This window comes from Astyanax mexicanus, chromosome 10 (assembly GCF_023375975.1).
Source record: "Astyanax mexicanus isolate ESR-SI-001 chromosome 10, AstMex3_surface, whole genome shotgun sequence".
Taxonomy (NCBI): domain Eukaryota; kingdom Metazoa; phylum Chordata; class Actinopteri; order Characiformes; family Acestrorhamphidae; genus Astyanax; species Astyanax mexicanus.
Genome location: NC_064417.1, coordinates 45,382,922 through 45,405,595, shown reverse-complemented (window position 1 = coordinate 45,405,595; position 22,674 = coordinate 45,382,922). Strand labels below are relative to the sequence as shown.

At 38.1% G+C, this 22,674-nt stretch overlaps 1 protein-coding gene across 7 annotated transcripts in view; it reads right to left on the bottom strand.

Moving 5' to 3' along the window:
- Window positions 1-969: 969 nt before the first annotated feature.
- Window positions 970-22,674, bottom strand: part of mtus1a (microtubule associated tumor suppressor 1a) — a 57,986-nt gene continuing 36,281 nt past the window's right edge. For 3 of the 7 annotated variants that reach the window (XM_049483841.1, XM_049483843.1, XM_015608216.3), the window contains 8 exons: window positions 17,102-17,168; window positions 7,097-7,311; window positions 6,663-6,768; window positions 6,440-6,513; window positions 6,215-6,310; window positions 4,958-5,074; window positions 4,072-4,169; window positions 970-2,492 (listed from right to left, as the gene is read on the bottom strand). In XM_049483841.1, coding sequence (XP_049339798.1) covers window positions 2,276-2,492; window positions 4,072-4,169; window positions 4,958-5,074; window positions 6,215-6,310; window positions 6,440-6,513; window positions 6,663-6,768; window positions 7,097-7,311; window positions 17,102-17,168 — 990 coding nt within the window. In that variant the 3' untranslated portion in view covers window positions 970-2,275. Of the gene's footprint in view, window positions 2,493-4,071; window positions 4,170-4,957; window positions 5,075-6,214; window positions 6,311-6,439; window positions 6,514-6,662; window positions 6,769-7,096; window positions 7,312-17,101; window positions 17,169-18,476; window positions 18,740-22,674 lie in introns of those variants that run through there. The other 4 variants (XM_049483842.1, XM_015608217.3, XM_022684213.2 and 1 more) reach the window with 3 other exon arrangements.

The following is a 22,674-nucleotide window of genomic DNA, read 5'->3' as shown; positions in this document are numbered from 1 at the left end:
TCACAATATGCAGGTCAGTTTATCAATAATACCGCCCCCCTGCTGACATCCGACCATCTGCGTCTCACTGCTATCAGAGGAACACTGCTGCTGTTGCTGCAGCTCAGCCAATCAGCTCTCCTTCCTGCTCCGCCTCTAAACCCATACATCATCAAGTTTCCATCCCAAATGTTTCCCAAAAGTTTCCCTCCCACTTTTTAGCCTTTTTCAAGTTTGAGCTGAGGGCGGAGTTTAGTGTCTCTTTAAAATGAGATTATTTATTAATGGTTATTTAGGCTGTAATTACTTTATAATAATTAATAAGCAGATACAATACAAACAGAATTTATTTATACTTTAATTCATTTATACTTTAAAAAGGTGATTATCTTCTTTATCTAGTAAAATAATATTAAAAAAATAAAAGTATTAATTCAATATGGTAGTATACACCACTTTATAATTACTGGATAAATAATCTGGATAGTTAATTGAATAACGTTATTAACAGATATGATAATGGTAAATGATGGAAAAGGGAAAGTAAGAAAATCAAACCAAGAAAAGAAAACCAAGAAAGATCTGAGGTTTGCCAATATAAATAAATGTGGAATCATGAGAGTGGACACAGGTCACTGTTGTCCTTTCTATTTTTTTTTAACAACCTAAATAATGTTTTAAATAACTCCATACAAAGTACTTATAAACTACTTATAAACAAGCCTAATTTTAAAATGGTACCATTACGTTTTGTGCTTTACATGTGTGTAATTATTATTAATATTAGTGCTTTAATAATGGTGTTAAAATTACAAGAATATTTTTAATCTTAATATCTAAGACAATGTTTAGTCCAGTAAATAACAGCTATTGTGATTTATTGTCATAATCATCACAATTACTACTTAAAACTAAACAGTCAACAAAAGCCCATAATACGGTCAAATATGATTTAAATCAGGAGATAAATGGACATCCTATCAGCTCAAGTGTTTTTAATATGACTTTATTTATTTATTTGCATATTTCAAAGAGTTTCAGCTTCACACAAAAAAACTTAATACCCACACAAATATCTTAGCTACACTTAACCAACCAAATAAACTCATACACACACGTTTCCTCTTCATTTCATCACTTCTTCTCTTACAACTTACTTTAACACATTTTAAAGAGTCAGACCTTTTAAAGCTGCAGTAGGAGATTTCAGACAGTGAGGGGTGCTCTTGAGGCCACTGAAACATGCACAAACAGTCATTTCTATTGGTCCCATGGTCATATAGGCTAGTTGGGGGGTGAAAAGGGGGACAAGTGGGGGAATATATATATTTTTTTCCTCAGGGTTTGTTAAAGTTCCTAAATTCATAGTGTCCATATTTAATAAAATGTTTTCACATCACTAGATCAGGGCAGTAAGGAGACATGTTCTATTTTGTTCTATTGTTCTAAAGCTTAAAAGAAACCGTATTTCGTGAAAGGAACATCTTGCCAACTGTAAAGCATGGGGGTGGATGCATCATGCTTTGGGGTTGCAGAGCAGCCAGTGGCACAGGCAAAAAGTGGAGGGACTGTATTTAAATGCAGAGTTATAAAAATGGCAGATATTTTTTAATCACTGGATTTGGGGCAGTAAAACAAACAAAAAACAAAAAACACTTCAGATATAATTAATTTTTTTCATAAATGTTTTCTTAAATTCTTGTATATTTTCCAACAAGTACATATTCTTCTTCATATCCTTCCAAAGGCTCCTAGAGGTAAAGCTTTTTTTAAAATCACCTAAGGCGCTAATATTTTTTTGATTCTGATGAACATTAGTCCTCTGCAAAGAAGCCAAGAAGACTTTTTAAAAAGTATACTTCTACAGTATTTCTTCATTTCATCCAAAAAGACCAATGTTTCAATGTGTCGACCCATGTTTCCTGTAACGCAAGACTCAGAACAATCCAGTGAAAGAGACGCTATCTGAAGTTAAAGCAAAAACAAGATAAGAAAAAACAGTGAGAACTTATTTACATGCCCTGAGATTTTCTTTTTTTTTTTTTTCTTTCAAAAAACTAATTACACACGAAAGGCAAAAAGTACAAAAAGGTGGCCTCATTGGTTAAGTGCTTCTGTGCAATATTTCCTTCAGTCTTTGTCATTCAACTCTACAAGGGTCACCTGAGAGTAGATCCACTTTGGATTAAAGTCCTTCAAGCGACAGGTCCCACACCTCCCACAGCTAATATAGCTTTCGGAATCGAGGAGGAAGGAAGTCTTTCAGAAGCCGCTTCCAGGAAGCCGAGGGCCAGTGTTATCTGGGTGATATTGGGGGGCTGGAGAAGAGGCCTGAGTTGTGGGGGCTCTGGAGGGTGATGGAGGGCGAGGAGGGGGACGTTTTGCGGGGGCTGCTCAGGTCTCCGTTCTGCAGCTTCCAGAGGAGCTCCTCGTTTTCCATAGAGAGACGCTTGTTGACTTTGGACTCCTTCTGAAGAGACTCCTGCAGGACGGCCTGCTCTGTGGAGAGTTGCCTGATGGGAGAAAAAGCAACATAAATCACAATCAATAAAACACTGGAATAGGATTTTAACCTATATGTAGTTCAACCTATTCACCACCACCTAAATATGATTTCTTTAACCCTTTGAACCCTATTTTTCTTGGCCAATGTCTAACATAAATGCAGACACTATCAGTGATCAATTTAGTAACTGTTCGATTTAACTTATCTTATGGAGTCCCACAGGGTTTTATCCTAGGACAACTGATTAAAAAAAACAGAGCATTTACACAGCTCTGGAAAAAAATAAGAGACCACTTAATGATGTTTTTCTTTGATTTTACTAAATTGAAAATCTCTGTAATGTAATTAAGAGGAAGATGGACAATAACAAGCCATCAAACTCAGAATCTGTTTCTATATTAGCCATAGCTCTTCACTATCTGCCGATCATATTCTTATGCTCATAAATTAGTACCACATTATCCCTCTGTACTGTTGTTTTGTTCTGTTCTCCTAAACTGACGTGCATGCACAAAAGAGAAACGCTCCACATTAAGTTTCAGTTTCATCTTTCATCAACGAGAATGCATTATTTGTCCATGGCCACTTTTATGGCTTGTCCCTTTGCTTTTTAAACTGTGTTATTATTATTTATTAATGCTTTTGGCCCCAACTCACTATCGAATTTCACTCTTTTGGCAGAGCCGGGAGACTTTTTAAGCTTTTTTAAAGCATGTAATCATGATGGCGCTACTGCCTAGTATTTTAGAAGCTAGATCACTTTTGATTCATATTGAAATATGCATTCAATATGGATACTCTCTGCACCATCTTGCCTTTCACACATGTTGCTGCTTCTGTGAAATAATTTTCCTTTACTGCCTGTTTAATCCTCTTGTTTATCTCCTTCTTCATTTATCATATTCTGCATTGATGTTGACTTAAAAAAAAAAAAAATTGAACGGATACTTATAAACATATAATCTTATAAACTATAATCTGTGTTAAAAATTGATTTAAGCAGTGCACTCCAGTGGTTGCATTTGGCCATTCCTGTAAAAAAAATCCTTTAGGAATTTCTTTCTGGCTTTTGAGACAGAGTTACACTGCTGCAAATCAGAAATGCATCACATTTCAACACCATATAATAAAGTGCTCCAATTGAAAAACAAATCATAGTAAAAAAAAAAAACTCTTATCAAATCTGAGTTAAAGAAAAGTGAACTTTTTATCCAATCAGAACAGTTGAATCTAAGATTACAACACTGATATCTATTAGGGTTTAAACCAAAAAATGAACCACTGTCATACCAAGCCCTGCATATAAACTAATGATTAAAAAGCGATACACTGTTTTTGAACATCATTACTGTATTGCTAAATAAAATATCACAATATGATGTAATTTTTTTTGTATTTTATTACACCCCTAGTGGTCATAAATTGACCAATGATTGAGGGTTAGAGGATGGCAAATATATCAGACAAAACAAACAGCCCACATGTACACATTAAGTTATGACCCATAAGGCAGTCATGTTTAACAAAGAAGCCAATAATGTGTAATTACAAAATAAATCAGAGAGAAATGAGTATGAGTACAATACCTTGATAAGGCAGCATGTCTGTCCATCCTGGCTTTTAGGTCCTCATTTTCTTGCTGGACTTTCTTAAGGCATTCATCAATTTTCACATTTTTCTCCAGCTAAAATAATGCATTAAAAAAAAAAAAAATGTAAGGACATGAACAACAGCTTCAATGCATTACAATATTGCACAGGCTAAGTGAAACATAGGCTATGTTCACATTATCAGACCGAAGTGACTTTTGCTTAATGTGGCTCAGATCAGATTTCATAGCGGTGTGAACGTGGCAAATGCGATATTTTTTCCAATCAGATTTGAGTCACTTTCATATGTGATCCTAAATCTGATACGTATCCAATCCATGGACACACAACATGAATGTGAATGGTCAAATTAAAATTCATGCATCTTTTGGCTTTTACGCATTAGCATTAGCGCTATGTGTTTCTCTCTCGTACCCAAACTGCATCTCTTGGTGCAGCTATAACTGCAAAAACAGCAAAAGCAAACAGCCTGTCCTTTTTTCCTCCTCCTCGACCTGAGCATGAACTTCAGACCAGCTGTTTCCTGTTTCTCCACTCCAGCAAAAGATGCTCCACATATGAGCTGCTAACGCATCCTTTTCACCTTTATAAAGCTATGAGTCGTCCCTCGTATCTCAAACATGATGTTTATTGTTGTTGGTGAAGGAGGTGACATTTATACACGTATCAATGTGCGCCTGTGAGAGACGTTTCATGGACAGATTTGTTCACAGTATACACAGATACAGCTCACTTTTCACGTTTTTAAATGTGAAGCGTCAAGACAGACAAATTCAGTCTGAGCAGAAAATCAGATTTAAGCAGATTTAAGTCTTGTAATGTGAATGTAGCCATAAAGGACTGATGAGCAAATTGTCCTTACCAGTTTGTCCATTTGCATAAGTTTCTTGTCCTGTTGGTGGATCTGCTTGTTCTTAATGTCAAGCACCACTTTCAGACTTTCCAACTCTTGCTCCAGGTAGAGTGTGTGGGAGTCCTTCTAGAGACATTGAGAGCAAGATCAAAGTATCTGTGCACATCTACAAACTGCTGCCTAATGGCTTTAAAAGCCAAGTTTTAATTCAAACATTTCCCCACAAAACAAAGCTACATTCCATCTACTACATTTAAACAAAGAAAACTTTAGACAGGTCTTTATTTTTTAATGGATATCTCCAGCCTGGATGTACAGCTGCCTGTTAAATAAGGGCAGACATCTCTCTGTGCCACTGTGAAAGTCCACCAACGCAACTGGGAGTGCAAACACACCAGACAGTTCCAGGACAGCAGAGCCATTTTTGAGACCGGCTTTAGATTTATTATTTCAATCTAAAAGTCTAAAGCTGCCTTTAAAAAAAAGCTGTGTCATTAGCACACCATTTGTAAAGTTAGTGGTTTCCAGTCACTGGCCACCCCTGCCAACCAATAATATAATTGCCATTGCTTTACACAAGCTTACACAAATCCTTAATTTAGTGCAAAATTTAGGATTGAGCTGAGAGGCTTGGCATAAGAATAGCAGTTTAATTGCTGGGTATACGCTGTATGTCAATTAATAAAATGGAAAGCATAAGGCTTGATGAGTCATTGTTTATTGGAAAACACTATCACTCTTTTTTTGCAGTTTTGGTTTTATTGAGTATTTCACCATATTATACTGTAAATCTTTTTTCTTTTCACAGAATTTGGAAGTTTTTCTTTCTTTATTGCTCTTTTTCAATTGAGATTTTCTATGCTTTTTATGAATGCACAAAAACTTGGTGTACTAAAAACATTATATTCAACATTAAGACAGATAACCTTGCTTGTAGAGTCTAATAAGTGGCATAGTATTGCTCAGTAAAAGCAACGTACTTGGGGACTGGAGTATTCCCCTCATTGTCTCACTATATATAGTGGTTAAGTGGAGAGTCCTTATCTAAATCCTCTTGTCTGCAGATTGCTGAGCATCAGAACACACATAGCACTGTTAAAAAGAGGTCTGTCTAATATTAACCCGCCACTCCCTGAAAGTGTTAGACCCTAAATGGATGAAAGAAAGTGTTTAAACACTGCTATCAGTAAGCACTATTCCCGTCTGGCTGATAACACAAAAACAGCATGACAGAAGTCAAGAGCCGGGCTTTGGTGCAAAACGTACCTGGCATTTATCGGCCAGTTCTTTTCTTCTGTCCTCCTCTACTTTCAGCCTCTCGCTGAGCGAGCAGTTCTCGGCTGTGAGCTCCTCAATTTGATTCTGGCAAAGGTGAAAGGTGTCATTGTTCAAGTGCTTTGTTCTTTATACTTATGCATCATTTTTAAATGATGTTGAGAGGTCAGGAATGCATTAAAACGTATGATGTATAATTAAATTAAAGCAGCTTACTGATAACGTTGTTTCAGCATCATTTAGTTTCTTTTTCAATGTGTTCATATCCAGCTCATGTGAGTTTCTAAGTTCTGAAAGAGAAACCAGCAAGAATTCACATATATTAAGGAAATCTTACTATATTTTTAAGACTGTAGATGAATGGATGCTGCATATGGAACATTTAAAAGGCTTAAAAGGTTTAAAAGGTTTGGGTGGAGAAAGAAAACACTCAAATCACCTTCAAAAGTTTCTTCATAGTGCTGTTTAAGGCTCTCCACCTTCTGTCCGTGGCTGACTTCCAGTTCTTGCTTCAGATCCTCATGCCTGGCTCTCAACTCCTCCAGCTACACAAGCAGAAAAACAGTATCTGAAGCCCTTCGCCAAGTGTTTGAATGTTTAAGAAACCTAACAGAACGGGTAGACAAACTCTGCAAGCGTGTAAGCCCCAAAATAAATCACTTGCACAGTGATGTCCGAACACAAATGGAAACTTACAGTCGCTCTCAAGATCAAGTAACAGTCAAACACATAAGAAAAGATATATAGACATCATGAAATAAAGCAATCCCTCTGGATTAGATTAGGTTTGTAGTAAATCACTGAAGCATCCAAAGGTACCTTGTGTGAGAATTCCCAGAACCACCTGGAATAAAAGCCATGCGTCTCGCTCACCTGCTGCTCCATCTGGGCTTTGCACTTGTCCGCCTCATCCTGGTATGTCTGGTGAACCTTCACCCACTCAGCTGAATAGAAAGTCTTCAGACGTTCCTCCAGGTCGGACAGGTCGGAGCGGTGTTGCTCCTGGACTTTCTGCAGCACTCCATCGAAGGTCACCCGCAGATCCTCCTTCTCCTGCTCCAGACGTTCGCATGACTGCGCTGAGCTTACTGTGGAAATCATTATTCTATTTTAAAATGTACACATGACACATTTTATCCAATAACCTAGTGTACATACATAATATATTCGAAAAGCATAATATTGTTACATTTTATTGTTATTTTCGACACTCTTCCAAGTGCAGATTGTTTGGTTTGATATAGTTCAATACAAACTTGCTCAAAAGTCTGCAACAGATCATTGCAGATTCTTTTTTTCCTCAAAGAATGAATGAGGTACCAGAGAAACCACTTGGTGACACCTGAGCATCATCTTAGCAACTATCAGGATAACCACAGCAACCAGCTCAGCAATGTTGTGGTGAACACCTGGGATCCATAGCAAATCACCTTGTAACTTAGCAAGCACATGTTTTACCACAGCAACCACTAAGCAAAGCCATAGCAACCACCTGAGATAGCCATCATTTGAAAATCCATAGCAATCACTCAAACTATCAACCATGTAGATACCACTTAACAGATACTAAAGAAAGCTGCACAACCTTTTAGCACTTTTTTTTAACAGAGTTAAAAAAAAATCAAAAAGTCAAATTTAATGTGTGTTAAGACATTTTTAAGAACTCAATAAACATAATTTAAGAGCCAAGAATGTAGTCAATAATTCATAATTTCTTTAGTTCTCTCCCGTGTAACATTAGTATGTTAGCTTACTTGCGGCTAATGTTAGCTTTCCGCTAACATTACTTCTATCCCTGGTAACGTTAATATGTTAGCTAAGTCACCGCTAATGTTCGCTAGCTCTCAGCTAACCTTACTTCTATCCCTGGTAATGTTAGCTAGCTTGTTTAGCTAGCAAAACTTAGTATGTTAGCTAGCTTGCTGCTAACATTAGTATGTTAGCTAACTCGCTGCTAATGTTAGCTAAATTTCCACTAACCTTAGTTCTATTCCTGGTAACGCTAGCTAGCTCATTTAGCTAGCAAAAGTTGGTATGTTAGCTAGCTCGCCACTAACTTCTCTCCCCGGATTAGATGTTTATGATGGGCCACTGCGTTTTCTCAACTGCATTAAATGCACCATCTGAAAATTAATACCTACAGCAAATTTACAGTAAATTTAAGACAATTTAAGATCTTAACATTTTTTACTTTTAAAGGACCTGCAGGAACCTTGTTTAAAAATAGAAAGCAGTTTGCTTTATGTACCATGAAAATTCTGCTCTTTTTAAAGGTCTTCAACCATTTCGCAAGTAAGAAAATGCACCAAGATGGGTTTCTATTAGCAATATAAAAGTTCCTGCAGTTTTGGAACATTCTGTAACTACTCAACTAATTACGATGGGACAAAAACTCAGGCATCTTCAGGACATGCTGTATGTCAAGACAAGTCAAGTCAAGAGGCTTTTTTTTATTGTCATTACGTCTGATTACAGGTACACAGTGTAACGAAATTACATGGTGTAACATGGAATTAGAGTGTTTGTGGGCTGTTGTGGGAAAATGCTCAAAGCTGAACATATTAATCCCACAGGTGGGACTAAACTTAAAAAAAAAGGGGTAAAAGACATTGATAGGTGCCTTAGCTTCACCCCACGATCACTTTACTCTCAAGCTATTTAATGAAAACACATTTGCTGCCTTGACATAAGGTTCTGCCAACACTCGGCTGTATGATTCATAAGAAAAGCAGTCCGTCCTTGGATACACAGTTGTCACCACAGTTATGGAATAACCAGCGGCACTACAAGTAAAGCTACATCTGTTACATGAGCCTACATGTTGAGTTACAACTAAGAAAAGAGTTTTGACAGATGATAGCGTGACTGAATACTCAAACCAGGACAGGGCATGATGGCAGAAAAGCCCTGATACAATCAGCAGCACAGGATTAAACTGGATTACCGTATTTTTCGGACTATAAGACGCACCATCAAAGAACGCCTATTTGCTGGTATTTTTCCATACATAGGGCGCATCGCATTATAAGGCGCATTAAGTGACACTAGAAAGGGTGCCTATATCAAAGTGAACAGGGGTGGCGCCATGGCGGGGGGGGGTTGTCTTGCCGGTGGAGCGTCTCAGTATTCAAATCTAGCTCTTTCAAAGTCAAACGAGTGCTGGATATTAATCTACACAGATTCCTCTCCTGAAAACTGTTTATTTGGGTGAGTAAAGTGCTTCAGTTTATTTACAGTAAGCTTAGATTTCCAGATTTCCACTAAGGCTTGCTGCACCAGCGTTAGCATAGCTATCCGCTAGCACGCTAGCTAGTCCCCTAAACTAGTAAAGTTAACCCAAACTTAAACGACAGCGTTACACTGAGTAATCCTGCGTGTTCTGGTAAGACAGTGAGATATTAGCTAGCGATTCGTCCCCCGTAGCTTGTTTTAACACGGTAAACAAGCAGATTACAGGCTGATAAAACTCACCTCTGAGAGAGTTAGTGCTTAGCATCTAGCTAATGCTAGCCAGGCAAAGCAGCACAGACTTACAGGCCGATAACTCACCTCTGAACAGGGAACGCTTAGCGATTAGCATCTAACTCCAATAATACTGCTCCAGCAGTATTAAAAGTACTAAATTTAGATAATACTGATCTCTGAACAGTGAAAAAGTTAGCTAGCTTAGCGGTTAGCATCTAGCTAATGCTATTGCTGCTCCAGCCACGGAGCTGCACGGCTCTGCACGGAGTGTGTGTTTACTTTAGATAATTTAGATAATACTGATCTCTGAACAGTGAATAAGCTAGCTAATGCTATTGCTGCTCAGCCTCGGAGCTGCACGGCTCTGGACTCTGTATAGCACTGAAACTCTCTATAACGCTGCACGGAGTGTGTGTTTACTGCTCCTTACAACCTGACGGGTAAAATCCATACAAAAGGCGCACCGTATTATAAGACGCACTGTCAATTTTTGTGAAAATTAAAAGTTTTTAAGTGCGCCTTATAGTCCGAAAAATACGGTATTCCCTATTTCTGAATAGCGTCTCTTATTGTGGGCAACAGATGCTTCTTAACCGGATCCCAGAGGGGCAGAAGCACACGGCTATTGCAGTTTTGCACAGCTGCAGCTGCTGCCCTTCATGTTCATCAGTACTGTACAGTGTGAAAAACTCGGTCATCTCAAAGCAGCAGGCTGGTCCTGAGGGATCACCAGCAACTCTGATTTCTAGTACAAATGCATGCACAGGGTCTTTTAGCACTTCAGCTGGCAGTCTGAAAAGAAGGGCTGGCTGTGGACAGATAAGGTTGGCATATATACAGTAATACCACTGTACATTATGCACAGGCATGCCAAAAGTCATGGGAGAGAAACTAATATAAGAAGCTAAAGCGAAAGAGCTATCCACTGACTTGTGGGCTGTGATTGTGGGGAATCCTGCTTAGAGAGAGTAGCTTGTATGTTCACATGGGCAGTTTTAGCCTGACTGTGCTATTCACTGTGGGTGGTGATTAGGGCTGCACGATATTGGAAAAAAAATTACATTGCAAATGTTCTTTTTTCGACAATATATACTGCAATATTAAACAATGCAGGACACATGACATCACCAGCCCCACCCCCATCCGCGTGCTGTATCGCGTCCGGACCGATCAAGAGCTGAGTCAGCGTTGTGCACTCAAAGTCCGAGAAAAACAGCAAAACAATAGTAATAGGCCCTTTAATCAGCATTTAAATGGCTTTTTAAAAGTAAATAAGAGCGTTTTTCTGGAATTAAAAGTGTGAATTCAGCTGTAACTGGAAATATCTGTGCAAAACTGTGCTGGACTGAGGTGCACAGCTTTCCACATGTGTGTTTACAAGCACGTGCCCAACCATGTGGATGGAGGCCATGCAGTTACCTCGTGTTTACTCATTCTACTCCTTTTCAAAGGATTGTTTTAATAAATGTCAAACAAATAATGCTTATTATTGTTGTACTATTATTAGTATTATTTTAAGAGATTTTTTTTTTCATTTTCTTGAACTTAAATATTAGGTAAGCCACTCCAGGAACTCATTACTTACAAAAATTAAGAGACCACTTCAGTTTCTAATTCAGTTTCTCTGATTTTGCTATCTATAGGTATATGTCTGAATAAAATGAACATTGTTGTTTCATTCTATAAAATAAGGACATTAGCTTTTATTTTCAGAAAATGAAAAATGGCTGAATTAAAAAAAGATGCAGAAAGAAATCATTATTGTACTTGTTTTCTAAAAAAGAAAACAATTCATATTCATAAAGTTTTAAAAGTTCAGAAATCAATATTTGGTGGCATAACCCTGGTTTTTAATCACAGTTTTCATGCCTCTTGGCATGTTCTCCTCCACCAGTCTTACAAAATGCTTTTGGATAACTTTATGCCACTCCTGGTACAAAAATTCAAGCAGTTCAGCTTGGTTTGATGGCTTGTGATCATCCACCTTCCTCCTGATATTGCAGAGGATCATATTTAAAAGGTCTCTTATTTTTTTCCAGAGCTGTATATAAAGCATTGCGAACCCTAACAAAATGTGTAACTTTATATTGTATACTTTGCATAATACTTGATTTATACACAGATAAATACCCTAAAATCAGCTCTGTATATACATTAAATAAGTAAAATCCAAGTGTAAGGCATCAAATCGAACCCTAATGTATTTCAGAAATTGAATGCCCTATCCATATGGCACCCACTATTAGGCCTCTCTTTGACTTTAACCCCACTCACAAGATAACACTTCGCAACTTATACAGATGTTGGTGTTCCCAAGCCGTTTCACAAGCTTTCCAAGTATCGCTTCACAAGCAATTTACATACTGTTAACACTTCACATTTTGTCATGCTACATACGGGGTAATACATTAAAGCTCACCTTCCGTCGTTTTTTTCTTTCATTTTAAAATGTCTAGTTGTGGTCTCTAGTATGAATGAATGACATGTGAGCCGTTTTTGTAAAAAAAAAGTGCTCAGGTGTCTCTGTATAGCTCTTTTTTAATGGACTGTTTTAGGGGTGTGTCCAAAATGACCGGATTCCAGCTTTGCTCATGAATATTCATACATGCAAACAGCATGCAAATATCTCTCCTCTGATTGGCTAGGAGCACTGCGACGCCCCTCCACCGCTCTGTCGCTCACTGCCTCCCACCTCCTAACTGATGAGCGGTGATGTTGCGTCGCTTCAGCTCCGCCTCTGGGAGTTTCTCGAGCCAAGGTGGGCTGGTCTGTGAGTTTCTGCCTACGTAGGCAGAAAGATAATTCAAAATTCACCCGTTTTTCGGAGGGGGGATTTCTTTGCTTAGCTCCTGCAGACAATGGGGGCTGCAAAACAGTTTAATGTGCAGGTGTACACATTCAACTCGGAGAGACCTACTGTATTCCACAAAAAACAAGAAAAATCGGATTTTCGCGGAAGGTGAGCTTTAATAAATCAGATCTTCAGCATTCATACCACCTTTAGCACAGAGCTGGCACAAAATGCTGCTTATTTTCTGAAAGTAACATTTGTTTAAGAACTAAATTACCATAAATGCTGACTCACAGAACCAACTAAGTCTAATCAGAAGTCAAAAACAGGCCAACAGGGTCAATCAATGTGTCGCCGCACAACAAAACAGTCTATTAGTTCCCGTCCCCAATCCCTGGTGCAAACAGTCACACCCTACACAAACACCTTAATCAAATCATTGTTATACCAGTGGCAATCATGAAGCAGTCATGAGCCCAGGCTGGAAAAATATCACTGATTAGACATACTGCATGGTGATCTGTATCCTGTCCCCAGTATAAAAGGGAAAGCGTGATATCTGCAGTGCCAGATACAGAGGATGAGCCAGAGTCAGAATCAGAGCCAACACTCACTAATGGCTAGATGGCTTCATAAATCTGCAGAGTAATTCTATTACAGGGTAAATTTATGCTGCAGAGCTCAGATGTACAGACTATAAATAATCCAAATAACCTGAGCGAATGGAAAAGCAGCAGACAGGCAGCAGGAGTCTGCGCGTCATTGTACAAGCGGACAGGGGAAAGCACACCATGACTTGTCAATGTGCCATGTGTAAAACTGACACGAATGGGTCAAAATTATATTTACCAATTTATCTACTATCTGTCTGCCTGATTTTCACCCTATAGCTTGTCCTACACTTTCTGAAATATCAATACTGTTACAGTATTTGCAGATTTGTTGGTCTGATTGTGCAATGAAGGGTTAGATAAAGTTTTTTTTTTTTTTAAATCAGATGCACGGTTTCTGTGTAGCAATGGATTATTGTCTGCATAGTTTTCATGAAAGATTTTTAACCTTCAGATTTAACAATACAGTGGCAACACCAACCACATGAGGATCAGCCAAAGGCAGGCAACAATTTAGCAACCACCTGAGAGATATCATAGCAACTGCCTAGAAAACACATTACAACACTCAAGCAGCCACCTAGCAACACCGCAGCATCCAGCTACTGAACACAGGGACAGGGCTATGACTTATTATTAACGTGATGCGTAGACCTCCCTTAGATGGTTCAAAATTATATAAACTTTTTTCACCTCATATCTTCACCTCATATCTCATCTCAACAATTTCTGACATATCAACACTGTTCCAACTAAAGATAGTTTGGTCTTTATCTAAGCAAACACCAGAAAGACCACAGCTACCACCTTGGAAACTACAACAACTGCCTAGCAACCACCTAGCAACCACTTAGCAACACCCCAGCAACAATAAAGCAACACCATGGCAACCACCTAAAGTTTTATTGCAACCAGCAATTAATTGTACAATTAAATGTACAATTATTGCACTCTTCTCATTAAGCAAGCAGACATAGGAAAGCAAGCCATGACTTAAATAAACAAACTAATAATGAATATGAATAAGAGTACAAAAAAATGTGCATGATAGAATGGATTTAACTGATTATTCCTCTTATTAATTTCGGACATATTTGCATATTTCAGACTCGTTTCACAGTTTCCAAAAACTCCAGATTGTTTAATTTGACTGATTGATCAAAAAGATCTGTATACAAGCCTCCACTGCCGAAATTGATGATTTTTGTAGATGTTTTTCCCCCCTGAATAGAAGTCCTTCACATTTTATATTTAAAGGTGATACAAAAAAACACTACCATGTAGGGTAGCACAGAAATCACTAGTCAACACCCAAGCAGCCACCGCGCAACACTACAGCACCCTCTTGTCATTGAACAAGGTGACTGGGCCATGACTTATCAACATGTCTTTTGTAGAACTGATATGAGCGGATATAAGATACAGGTGGAATCTAGCAATGTGTCTGACTTTCACAGGGACAGCGAAGGACAAGGGGTTATTAGTAGAAAAACATAGTTACTTTATGCCATTGTATCATATTTTTGGTTAGTCTCAGTGCAACCAAAGCCACCAACTAGTAATGCTTAAGGTCCAAGTTGATCTTCAAGGCTGCTCAAAGGACTGACTGCAAACAGAATGAATGTACAAACAGCTACGCATGTATGCATTTGTAAGCCACAGGGGGGTTAATTACATATAATTATAGCAAGTTTTAAAATGTGGTGTGGGCCAGGGCAACCTCACCATCCTTAACCAGCATTTTCCCTTTAAATAAAAGGCTTTGTAAAAAAAAAAAAATGACCAAAGCCTGTGTAGTAGACAGGACTGATTTTCTCAGAGAGCAATTTACTTTAGTGCATTTTAAGAAGACCCAACATTTCACAAGCCCAAACTGGAGAGAAGCCAGCATACGACATCTCATGGTCCAGTAAGCACACACCAGTGACATCACTGAAACCAGAACCTCATGGCAGGCATATTAAATAGCAAGTGGAAATCAATATTTGAAGCTTGAGCCAGCATCAAAATAGCCATCTCCAACATTAATATGGCTCATATGAAGCTGTCTGAGGCAGTCATAAGGGCATCTAAGGCTTTTCTAGATGGCTGGAATGTGCTAATAAGCTGAGGGGGTGTGACTATAACAGTAAGAAAAAAAAAATGTGCAGGATTAAGGGCACAAGAAATTATGGCAAAAAAATTATTATGGCATGGAAAAAGTCTGAAAGGCAGGTTACAGGGGCTTAAATGTGCAAAATGTCAATCATTTAAAATTGACAAATTATAAAATCACATTATTTCAGACAAAAAAACTAATATAAACCAACAAAAAGACAAAAATACACCAATACACAGGCATACCCAAAGTCTAATGTCAATCAATCACAAACAGGAGTGTTACCTCAGGTGGTGGCTTGTGAACACCTACATCTCTAGAAGATATGAGGAGTTATCTTATGAGTGAGTGAGGCAAAACACTAGCCAGTGTGCTCAAGGCAAAGTAATGCAAGTACCTGCTAAAACGCTGAAGTAGTGCACTTATAAATGGTAAAGAATTTAGCATGCCATACACAAAAAATGGAAAATGCTATGCCTAAATAATGGCTCAGATATATATAAAATCAAATATACACAAACATTATTTCTATTAGAAAAAATATTAAACCAAGAAAAAGATAAATCAATAAATACTGTATTCAATAGGGGGTAAATAGGAGTAAACACAAGGTAACCACATGGCCTTCATCCACATGGTTGGGCACATGCTTGTAAACGAATGTGTGGAAAGCTGTGCACCTCAGTCCAGCTCAGTTTTGAGCAGATCTTGATTGGCCCAGACGCGAGACAACTGGTGATATCATGGGCCCTATATCGTTTAATATCGCGATATAAATAAATGAAAAAAGAACATTTGTAATTATTTTTTTTTAATATCTTGCAGCCCTTGTATCAAATATATAGACATAATACAAATCATGGGAAAGCTATCTGTAACTTGCTCAAGAAGTGTATTGCCGCCTGGGGAACCCCACACCTGTATACATTGTGAGATTTTATCTGGTAAGTAAGTGAGTAATAGGCTAAACACTGGCCAGCATGCTCATCTTTAGGCATTGGTATAATCAGCGTTTAAGCGAGGTCTGATAGTCGGTGCCAGACGAATGGTACATTCCAATCCCGAAGTTGTGCGAACATTTAACATTCCTCATTCCACAGTAGAACTAGCTGTGAGAACAGACAAGCAACTCTGGCAGTCAGGAGAACCCACCTGCATAACCCACTGGTCATCACAACTCTTTTTAAGTCTTTATAGGACATGGCAAAAATCATGGGACACCATACTAGTTCCTGTTTTGGCATGCCAGTGTTTACAGGCAGTGCATAGACTAAACCTAACCACCTCCTCTAGTTCTATAAATCAACCTAATTAGAAAGACTCCCACAGTAAGTGTCCTCCCCTACAGACATAATAATCAGGGCCCTGGCCTTGGAGTGCATGTGCTTTCCGGGAAAGAGGCATCCCCCAATGCCAGTGTCTGGAGGACAGGGTATATAAAAGAATGTGCATTTCGGACATCACCCTTGAGGGAAAGGCCACGCTCCAGTGAATTTGCCCTGCTGTATTACAGGGCAGTAAAACAGATAGCTCCCCCTCCCCTCTTCCCACTCCCCTCCACCCCAACATCACTAATGGTTCACTGGCTGGTCCATGTGTAGCGGGAAGTGGTGGGTAGGTGAAATTAAACAGTGGAGGACGACCAAAAAAACAAAGTAAAATCGAATTACAGGACGGGAAAGAGGAAGCCAGTCGAGTCACAGTGTTTTCATGGGGGAGAACAGCACAACCACTGTTGTGCTCATTGATTACTTCCAATTGTGACACGCAATCAGTTTATTAAAGCCAAGCCATTCGCCACAGGCAGAAGTTCTGTTCTGCGCAGTCTATAAAAAACAACAGAGGGCTATTATACCATGTTGCAGAGTCAAGGTTTTGTTAGGACAGAAGCAACACACAGCCTCAGCACTCACCAAGTTCCTCACGTAGGCTGAGCAGTTCTCTGGAAATCTCCTGGCGCCGTTTCACTGCTTCTTCATGCTGCAGACAGAGGGGGCAAACTCACATCAGAAACATGTATATAAACACAAAGCACATGTGAGCTCAGTTCTGTGGCAGTATACAGGTAAACTAGTCACATGACTCGTGTGACTTAATTTTTTATTTGTAAAATTATTAGGGATGCACAGAAATTATTACTATTTTAATTATATAAGTTAATTTAAGGTAAAAATACTTGGGATGCATGGAAATTATTTTCTTGGCCGAAACCGAAATAAAACCAAAAGAAACATTTGGCTTAAAACAAATACTGAACATGTTTGTTTGCAGATTTTAAAAATGAATTTAGCCTTTTTTGCCATTTTGTAGAAATAAAATATACTAAATGCATTTTTGCCTTGCCCTTTTTAAAATTAATATTTATTGAACACAGAATATTTCGACCATCTCAGCTCAACATCACTATAATAACTTGGTCTTTTAACTAAAAGCGCTATTTTGGGTGATTTGCAGCTGAATAATTTCATATTTACATTAGATTTACATTACATTTTTTTTTTTACAAATGGTCAAATAATGTAATTAGTTCTTGTTTCTTTCAGAGACAGACATTGTCATCTAAAATGTGATTTCCATTGGTTCAAATAAACATGACTGCAAAAGACCTGACGCTTTTTCCATTTTACTATAATAAAGATTAATTAAATCTTTAAAGCAGAAAACAAAACACTATATCATATCAGCATAAAAAGACTGCAGTTTGCATCACCACTGTTTTGCATTATCTTGATATCTGCGTTATCCAGCATCTAGCTTAAACCCAAAGCAGAATTAAAAGCATGTGAACTGTGTGTGACTGGTTTCCTAATGCAGCTGGGTAAACGGTAAACCATGATGATGCAGAGAGGTGTAATCAATCTCCAAATCCCTCACACCCTCAGCAGTTTGTTTTTGCTTCTTTTGTAAGTGGAGTGCAGCCAGACACAGCCCCAGCTGCAGTGCTTCAGTCAACCTCCCAAAAAAAGACGCAGAGGAGATCCAAAAAACTGCCTGCTGGCTTTTCAACCTGTGCCTTCCCCCGCAGATCAATACGCTCCACATGGGGACGAGCATCTGAACCACATGCCAGCTGATAACCACTCAATTAAAAGCTGTATGAAGCAACTGTAGCAAAAACAGTTAAAGCAGTAAAAGCAGTAAAAGCAGTAAAAGGCAGACGTCAGATGATGATGAGTCACTTATCAACTCGCAAACCTCACAAGCTGAGATTAATAATTAAAAACGAGGGCAGACAGACCGCATGCTTTTGTGTTAAGGCATCCCCAGATATCCTGTTTCTCGTCCTACCCCGGTCCCACAGGAGAAGCTGAAGGTTTTTACCCTGGGTCCTGCGCAGGGAACATTAAGGCACTCTCTGCTGCCGGAGCAGCCCATGGTCCGGCAGTCCTCTGCAGCTCTGTCCGATCCAGAAAGGCAGGCAGGACAGCAGCCCAGGTGGAGGAACCACCACCACCACTACCACGTCCTCCACCTCCCCACACAACTGCTCTCTAGCTTTACATCAGAGGGATGCCTGAATGAAGCTCTTCTATTGGTCCCAGCCTGCACCAACCGCTCGCCTCTCAGTGGCAGGCGCTTACCGTAACGCTGCTATTAGAGGAGCTTCGGGGGAGGAGGCTGCCCTGTGCACAGAGTCACTGCTGAGCTTATAGACAGACACCACTGGCAGCGTGCTGACGGGGGAATTAAATAAATAAATGACATAAAAACAGGAGTCTGACAGTGCTCTGATCGAGAGGCACTTACTGAAACGCAGCATGTTATGGGAGAGGAGTGCACAATGACCTTCCCACAGGAGCAGAGAGAAAGCATTCCCACTTCAGTCATAACCACCACCAGCATCCAGTGTGCATATACTAGACTAAATACCATATTGTGATAACAGTATATGAATAAAAGTATTCCATCTTTTAAGCAGTGCATTATTATACTGTGAAGTTTAAGTGTATTTATTTTTTCATGCACTAAATATTCTGTAGTATTATTCTTATTCTTAGGACCATATTGCCCACTGTTACTTTTACCTTAGACAGGGCTCATACGCTTATTAACTAATGAATTTCCACAATTTTCACAAATTTTCTATGCCTTCATGGCAAATTTTCATGACCATACATTTTTTAAAACATCAGTGCAGACATGGACAATACAACCAAAATGTCAACTAAAACTATAATCAAAACTTATTATAGTAGATCTAAAATAAATCTGACACACCATTTTTAATAATAAAATGTGTGTCAGATACTGAGAGCTCCACTGTGTAGGGCTAAATTTTTTAATTAACTCTCATAATACAACTCAAAAGAGATTTTCCATTTTCCACAGATAAATAGAAACACAAAAAATCGTAGACCAATTTTTCATGACTTTTACAAAACTTTCTGGGTATTTTTATTTTTCCAAAACTTATCCAGGCCTAGAAATTGCTATTTTTAAATTTTGTGACTTTCCAGGTTTTTCATAACCGTAAGAACCCTGCTTTGATCAAATAAGAATTCAGCACATAAACTAGACATGCATGCCTCCTTACAGGCTATTGCACTTGCACCTTCAATATATTGCTATGTTGCTGTCAGGCACAAAATCTTGTATATCCATGATAATGTAATTCTTTACAGTATATGTTTATATTATAATTGCATTATGAATGGACCAATAAAAATGCTTCAAAATGATTTTACAAATTATTTAATTTTTATCTAGATCTCATTACATTTCCCTATTCCTTATCTTGTAAAGTTGTGTTTCTTTGCCCTTAATGGTTATATGCATAAGTTATATAAATACTGTAAGTATACATACCTTTTTTAATTATATTTTACTCTGTCTAAGTATATAGTTGACAGCTAACCTGGTATAAATATTCCACTTTAAATAGTTATTCCACCTTAAATACATGTTCCACATTAAAGTGCTTTCTACCTAAAAACAAGGCTGTAATATGTATGTTGCATGTCTTGGCATATACTTCTCAATGCCTCCCCTGTTACAATTCACCATAATGCATTAAACGTCTCACACTGAGACAAAATCAATACTAATGGACTGGTAAATAAACTGTATCGGACTTCAGTAGAACCAATACTTCAGAGTGAAAGAGGATTCCACTGCCTGGCCGTGCATTTCTGTACGCATATACTGTACAGTCAAGTGCAGAAGACACGGCTCCACAGAATGAACCTGCAGCTTCTAATCGTGAAATTATGGCAGCGTGCTGAGTGTTGACAAGCCTCTGCAAACAAGTGATATGAAGCAGCCCACTCCACCTTTCCAAATGCCTGCCTGCGCCTGTAACCATATCGAGTCAGCAGCTGTACATTCTCTCACAGACATGGCAAAGCCCAGCCCACTATTCTTAGGCTAATGAATGTTTAACAGATTCCACTGCAGAACATTGTGTTCCACTCAAAACAATCCCACAAGGGCTAATGACCATTATAACTGACATAACTACATGGCATAAGCAAAGAGTGAACATTAGGAGACAGGTTTTTACTGTTGAGGACAACATATTCCAAATATAACCCAAAAACAAATTAGCAGCTAAGGGAAAGCTGGTTCACTTTAAATATGATGTGATAAAGTAAGATTAACGAAAGATAATCCATTTTAAGTGTGGGGCACCATAGAGGACAAGAAAGAAGTGTCAAAAATATATGTTTTATATATATTAGAGGAATGATTAGAGGAATCATGGTTCCCCATTAGGTAGAAGTGTAAGAAAACATTGATGCTTTTTCGCATTGCACCACAGTATCGGAAAACACAATATCGTTTTATTAATAACTTGTTTATATGCAACGATTGGTGCCAGACAGTGGTTCATTTTGTATTGTGTTTAAACTCAAACCAATAGAGGGCAGTGTTGTCACTGTATCCCACTGTTCTGAATAAAAAGTAAGCTTTTTTTTTTAAATAATAATAGATTTTTACTGACCTTTTTTCTAAAAACATATTACCTTGTTTACATTATCGAAATACGCAGCTCTGGAAAAAAAAATAAGAGACCACTTAAAAATAATGAGTTTCTTTGATTTTCCCAAATTGAAAATTGCACTGTATAAATACTTGCTTCTTATTATATCTGCACTGTGTCAGGAGCTCTGCTCAGGGGGGCTGGCTGGCAGGAAAGTCAGAGAGGTTAACTCTATCTGAGGGAGCAGATAACAGATAGCGGGGTAGTGAGTCTATGGGAGCTGCAGAAATTCCCTGTCAAAATCTACTCTCACTCTTATACAGGTCAGTGGATGTGTGTGTGCTTATCTAGGTCTATTATCAAAAACAGCTATGCAGTTTTAGAGCTTGAGAGCACCATATTCGGGGTCTCAAATGGGCCTTGATGTATTAAACATAAGTCATAGTATACTTATTTTCTTTGGACACAAATAGGACAGTGATGGCTTATTGGTGAAGGCCATAATCTATTGAAAAGGTTGTGTCTTATAAAGGTTAATGAAGATGCAATGCTGCTAACCTTTTTACATATGCTTACTAGGGCTGCAACAATTAGTCGATATAATTGACTGTTAATTTGTAACAGTACCACATTACACAAAGTGCTGGGGACAGAAACGCAATAGGAGATGGGTAAATGGCTCACTCACACAGGTTACAGTCAACTTAAAAAGTGCCCAAACACAACAGATTACATATTTACTCACTAAATATCAGTACCTTTCACGTTTGAACAACTTCTTGACATTTAAATGCCTTTTAAATCTCATGTTCAGCTATTTCTATTGTTTTTAGAGATGGAGAACATAGCAGAAATAATCGCTGACTAATCGAAAAAATAATAATCAGATTAGCCGACTAGCAAAATAATCATCAGTTGCAGCCTTAACATGTTTTTTTTTTCTCAGAATGAAACATGATGATGGAGATATATATAGCCAATAAAATAAAAATTGCCTTTTATTACACTGTAATTTGACTGGATATAAAACTATCAATGATTTGACCAGAATCTCCATATTAACAGTAGCTACCACTTTATTAATGATTTTTAATTAGGTTGTAAACACTATAAATCATTAATAAGCAGCTACAAAACATCAATAGAAAGGGCAGCAGTGATCTGTGATCTTTGCCAAACAGTGATTCCACATTCATTTAAATCATCAATTTTTAGATCTTTCTCTTTCGAAATTTGAAAATCATTAATGTCATTTAAAATGTTAGTAAACACCACATTATGATCACTGGGTAAATATAGATCTGGGTAGAAAAGAATGAATTCTATATAAAAGTTAAGAAATATAAAGAGATCTGAGGTTTGACAGTACAGATGAATGTGGGATCACTATTTGACAAATCACATCTCACTGTTGCCCTTTCTAATGATTTGTTGTAACTGCTTATATATTATAACAGTTTTAAAGTACGCTATTTACAACCTAATTAATAACCATTAATCACCTCTTTTCTAAATGGCAATTATATATAAACCCTTTATAGAGCAGCTTTATTTTAAAGTGGTACC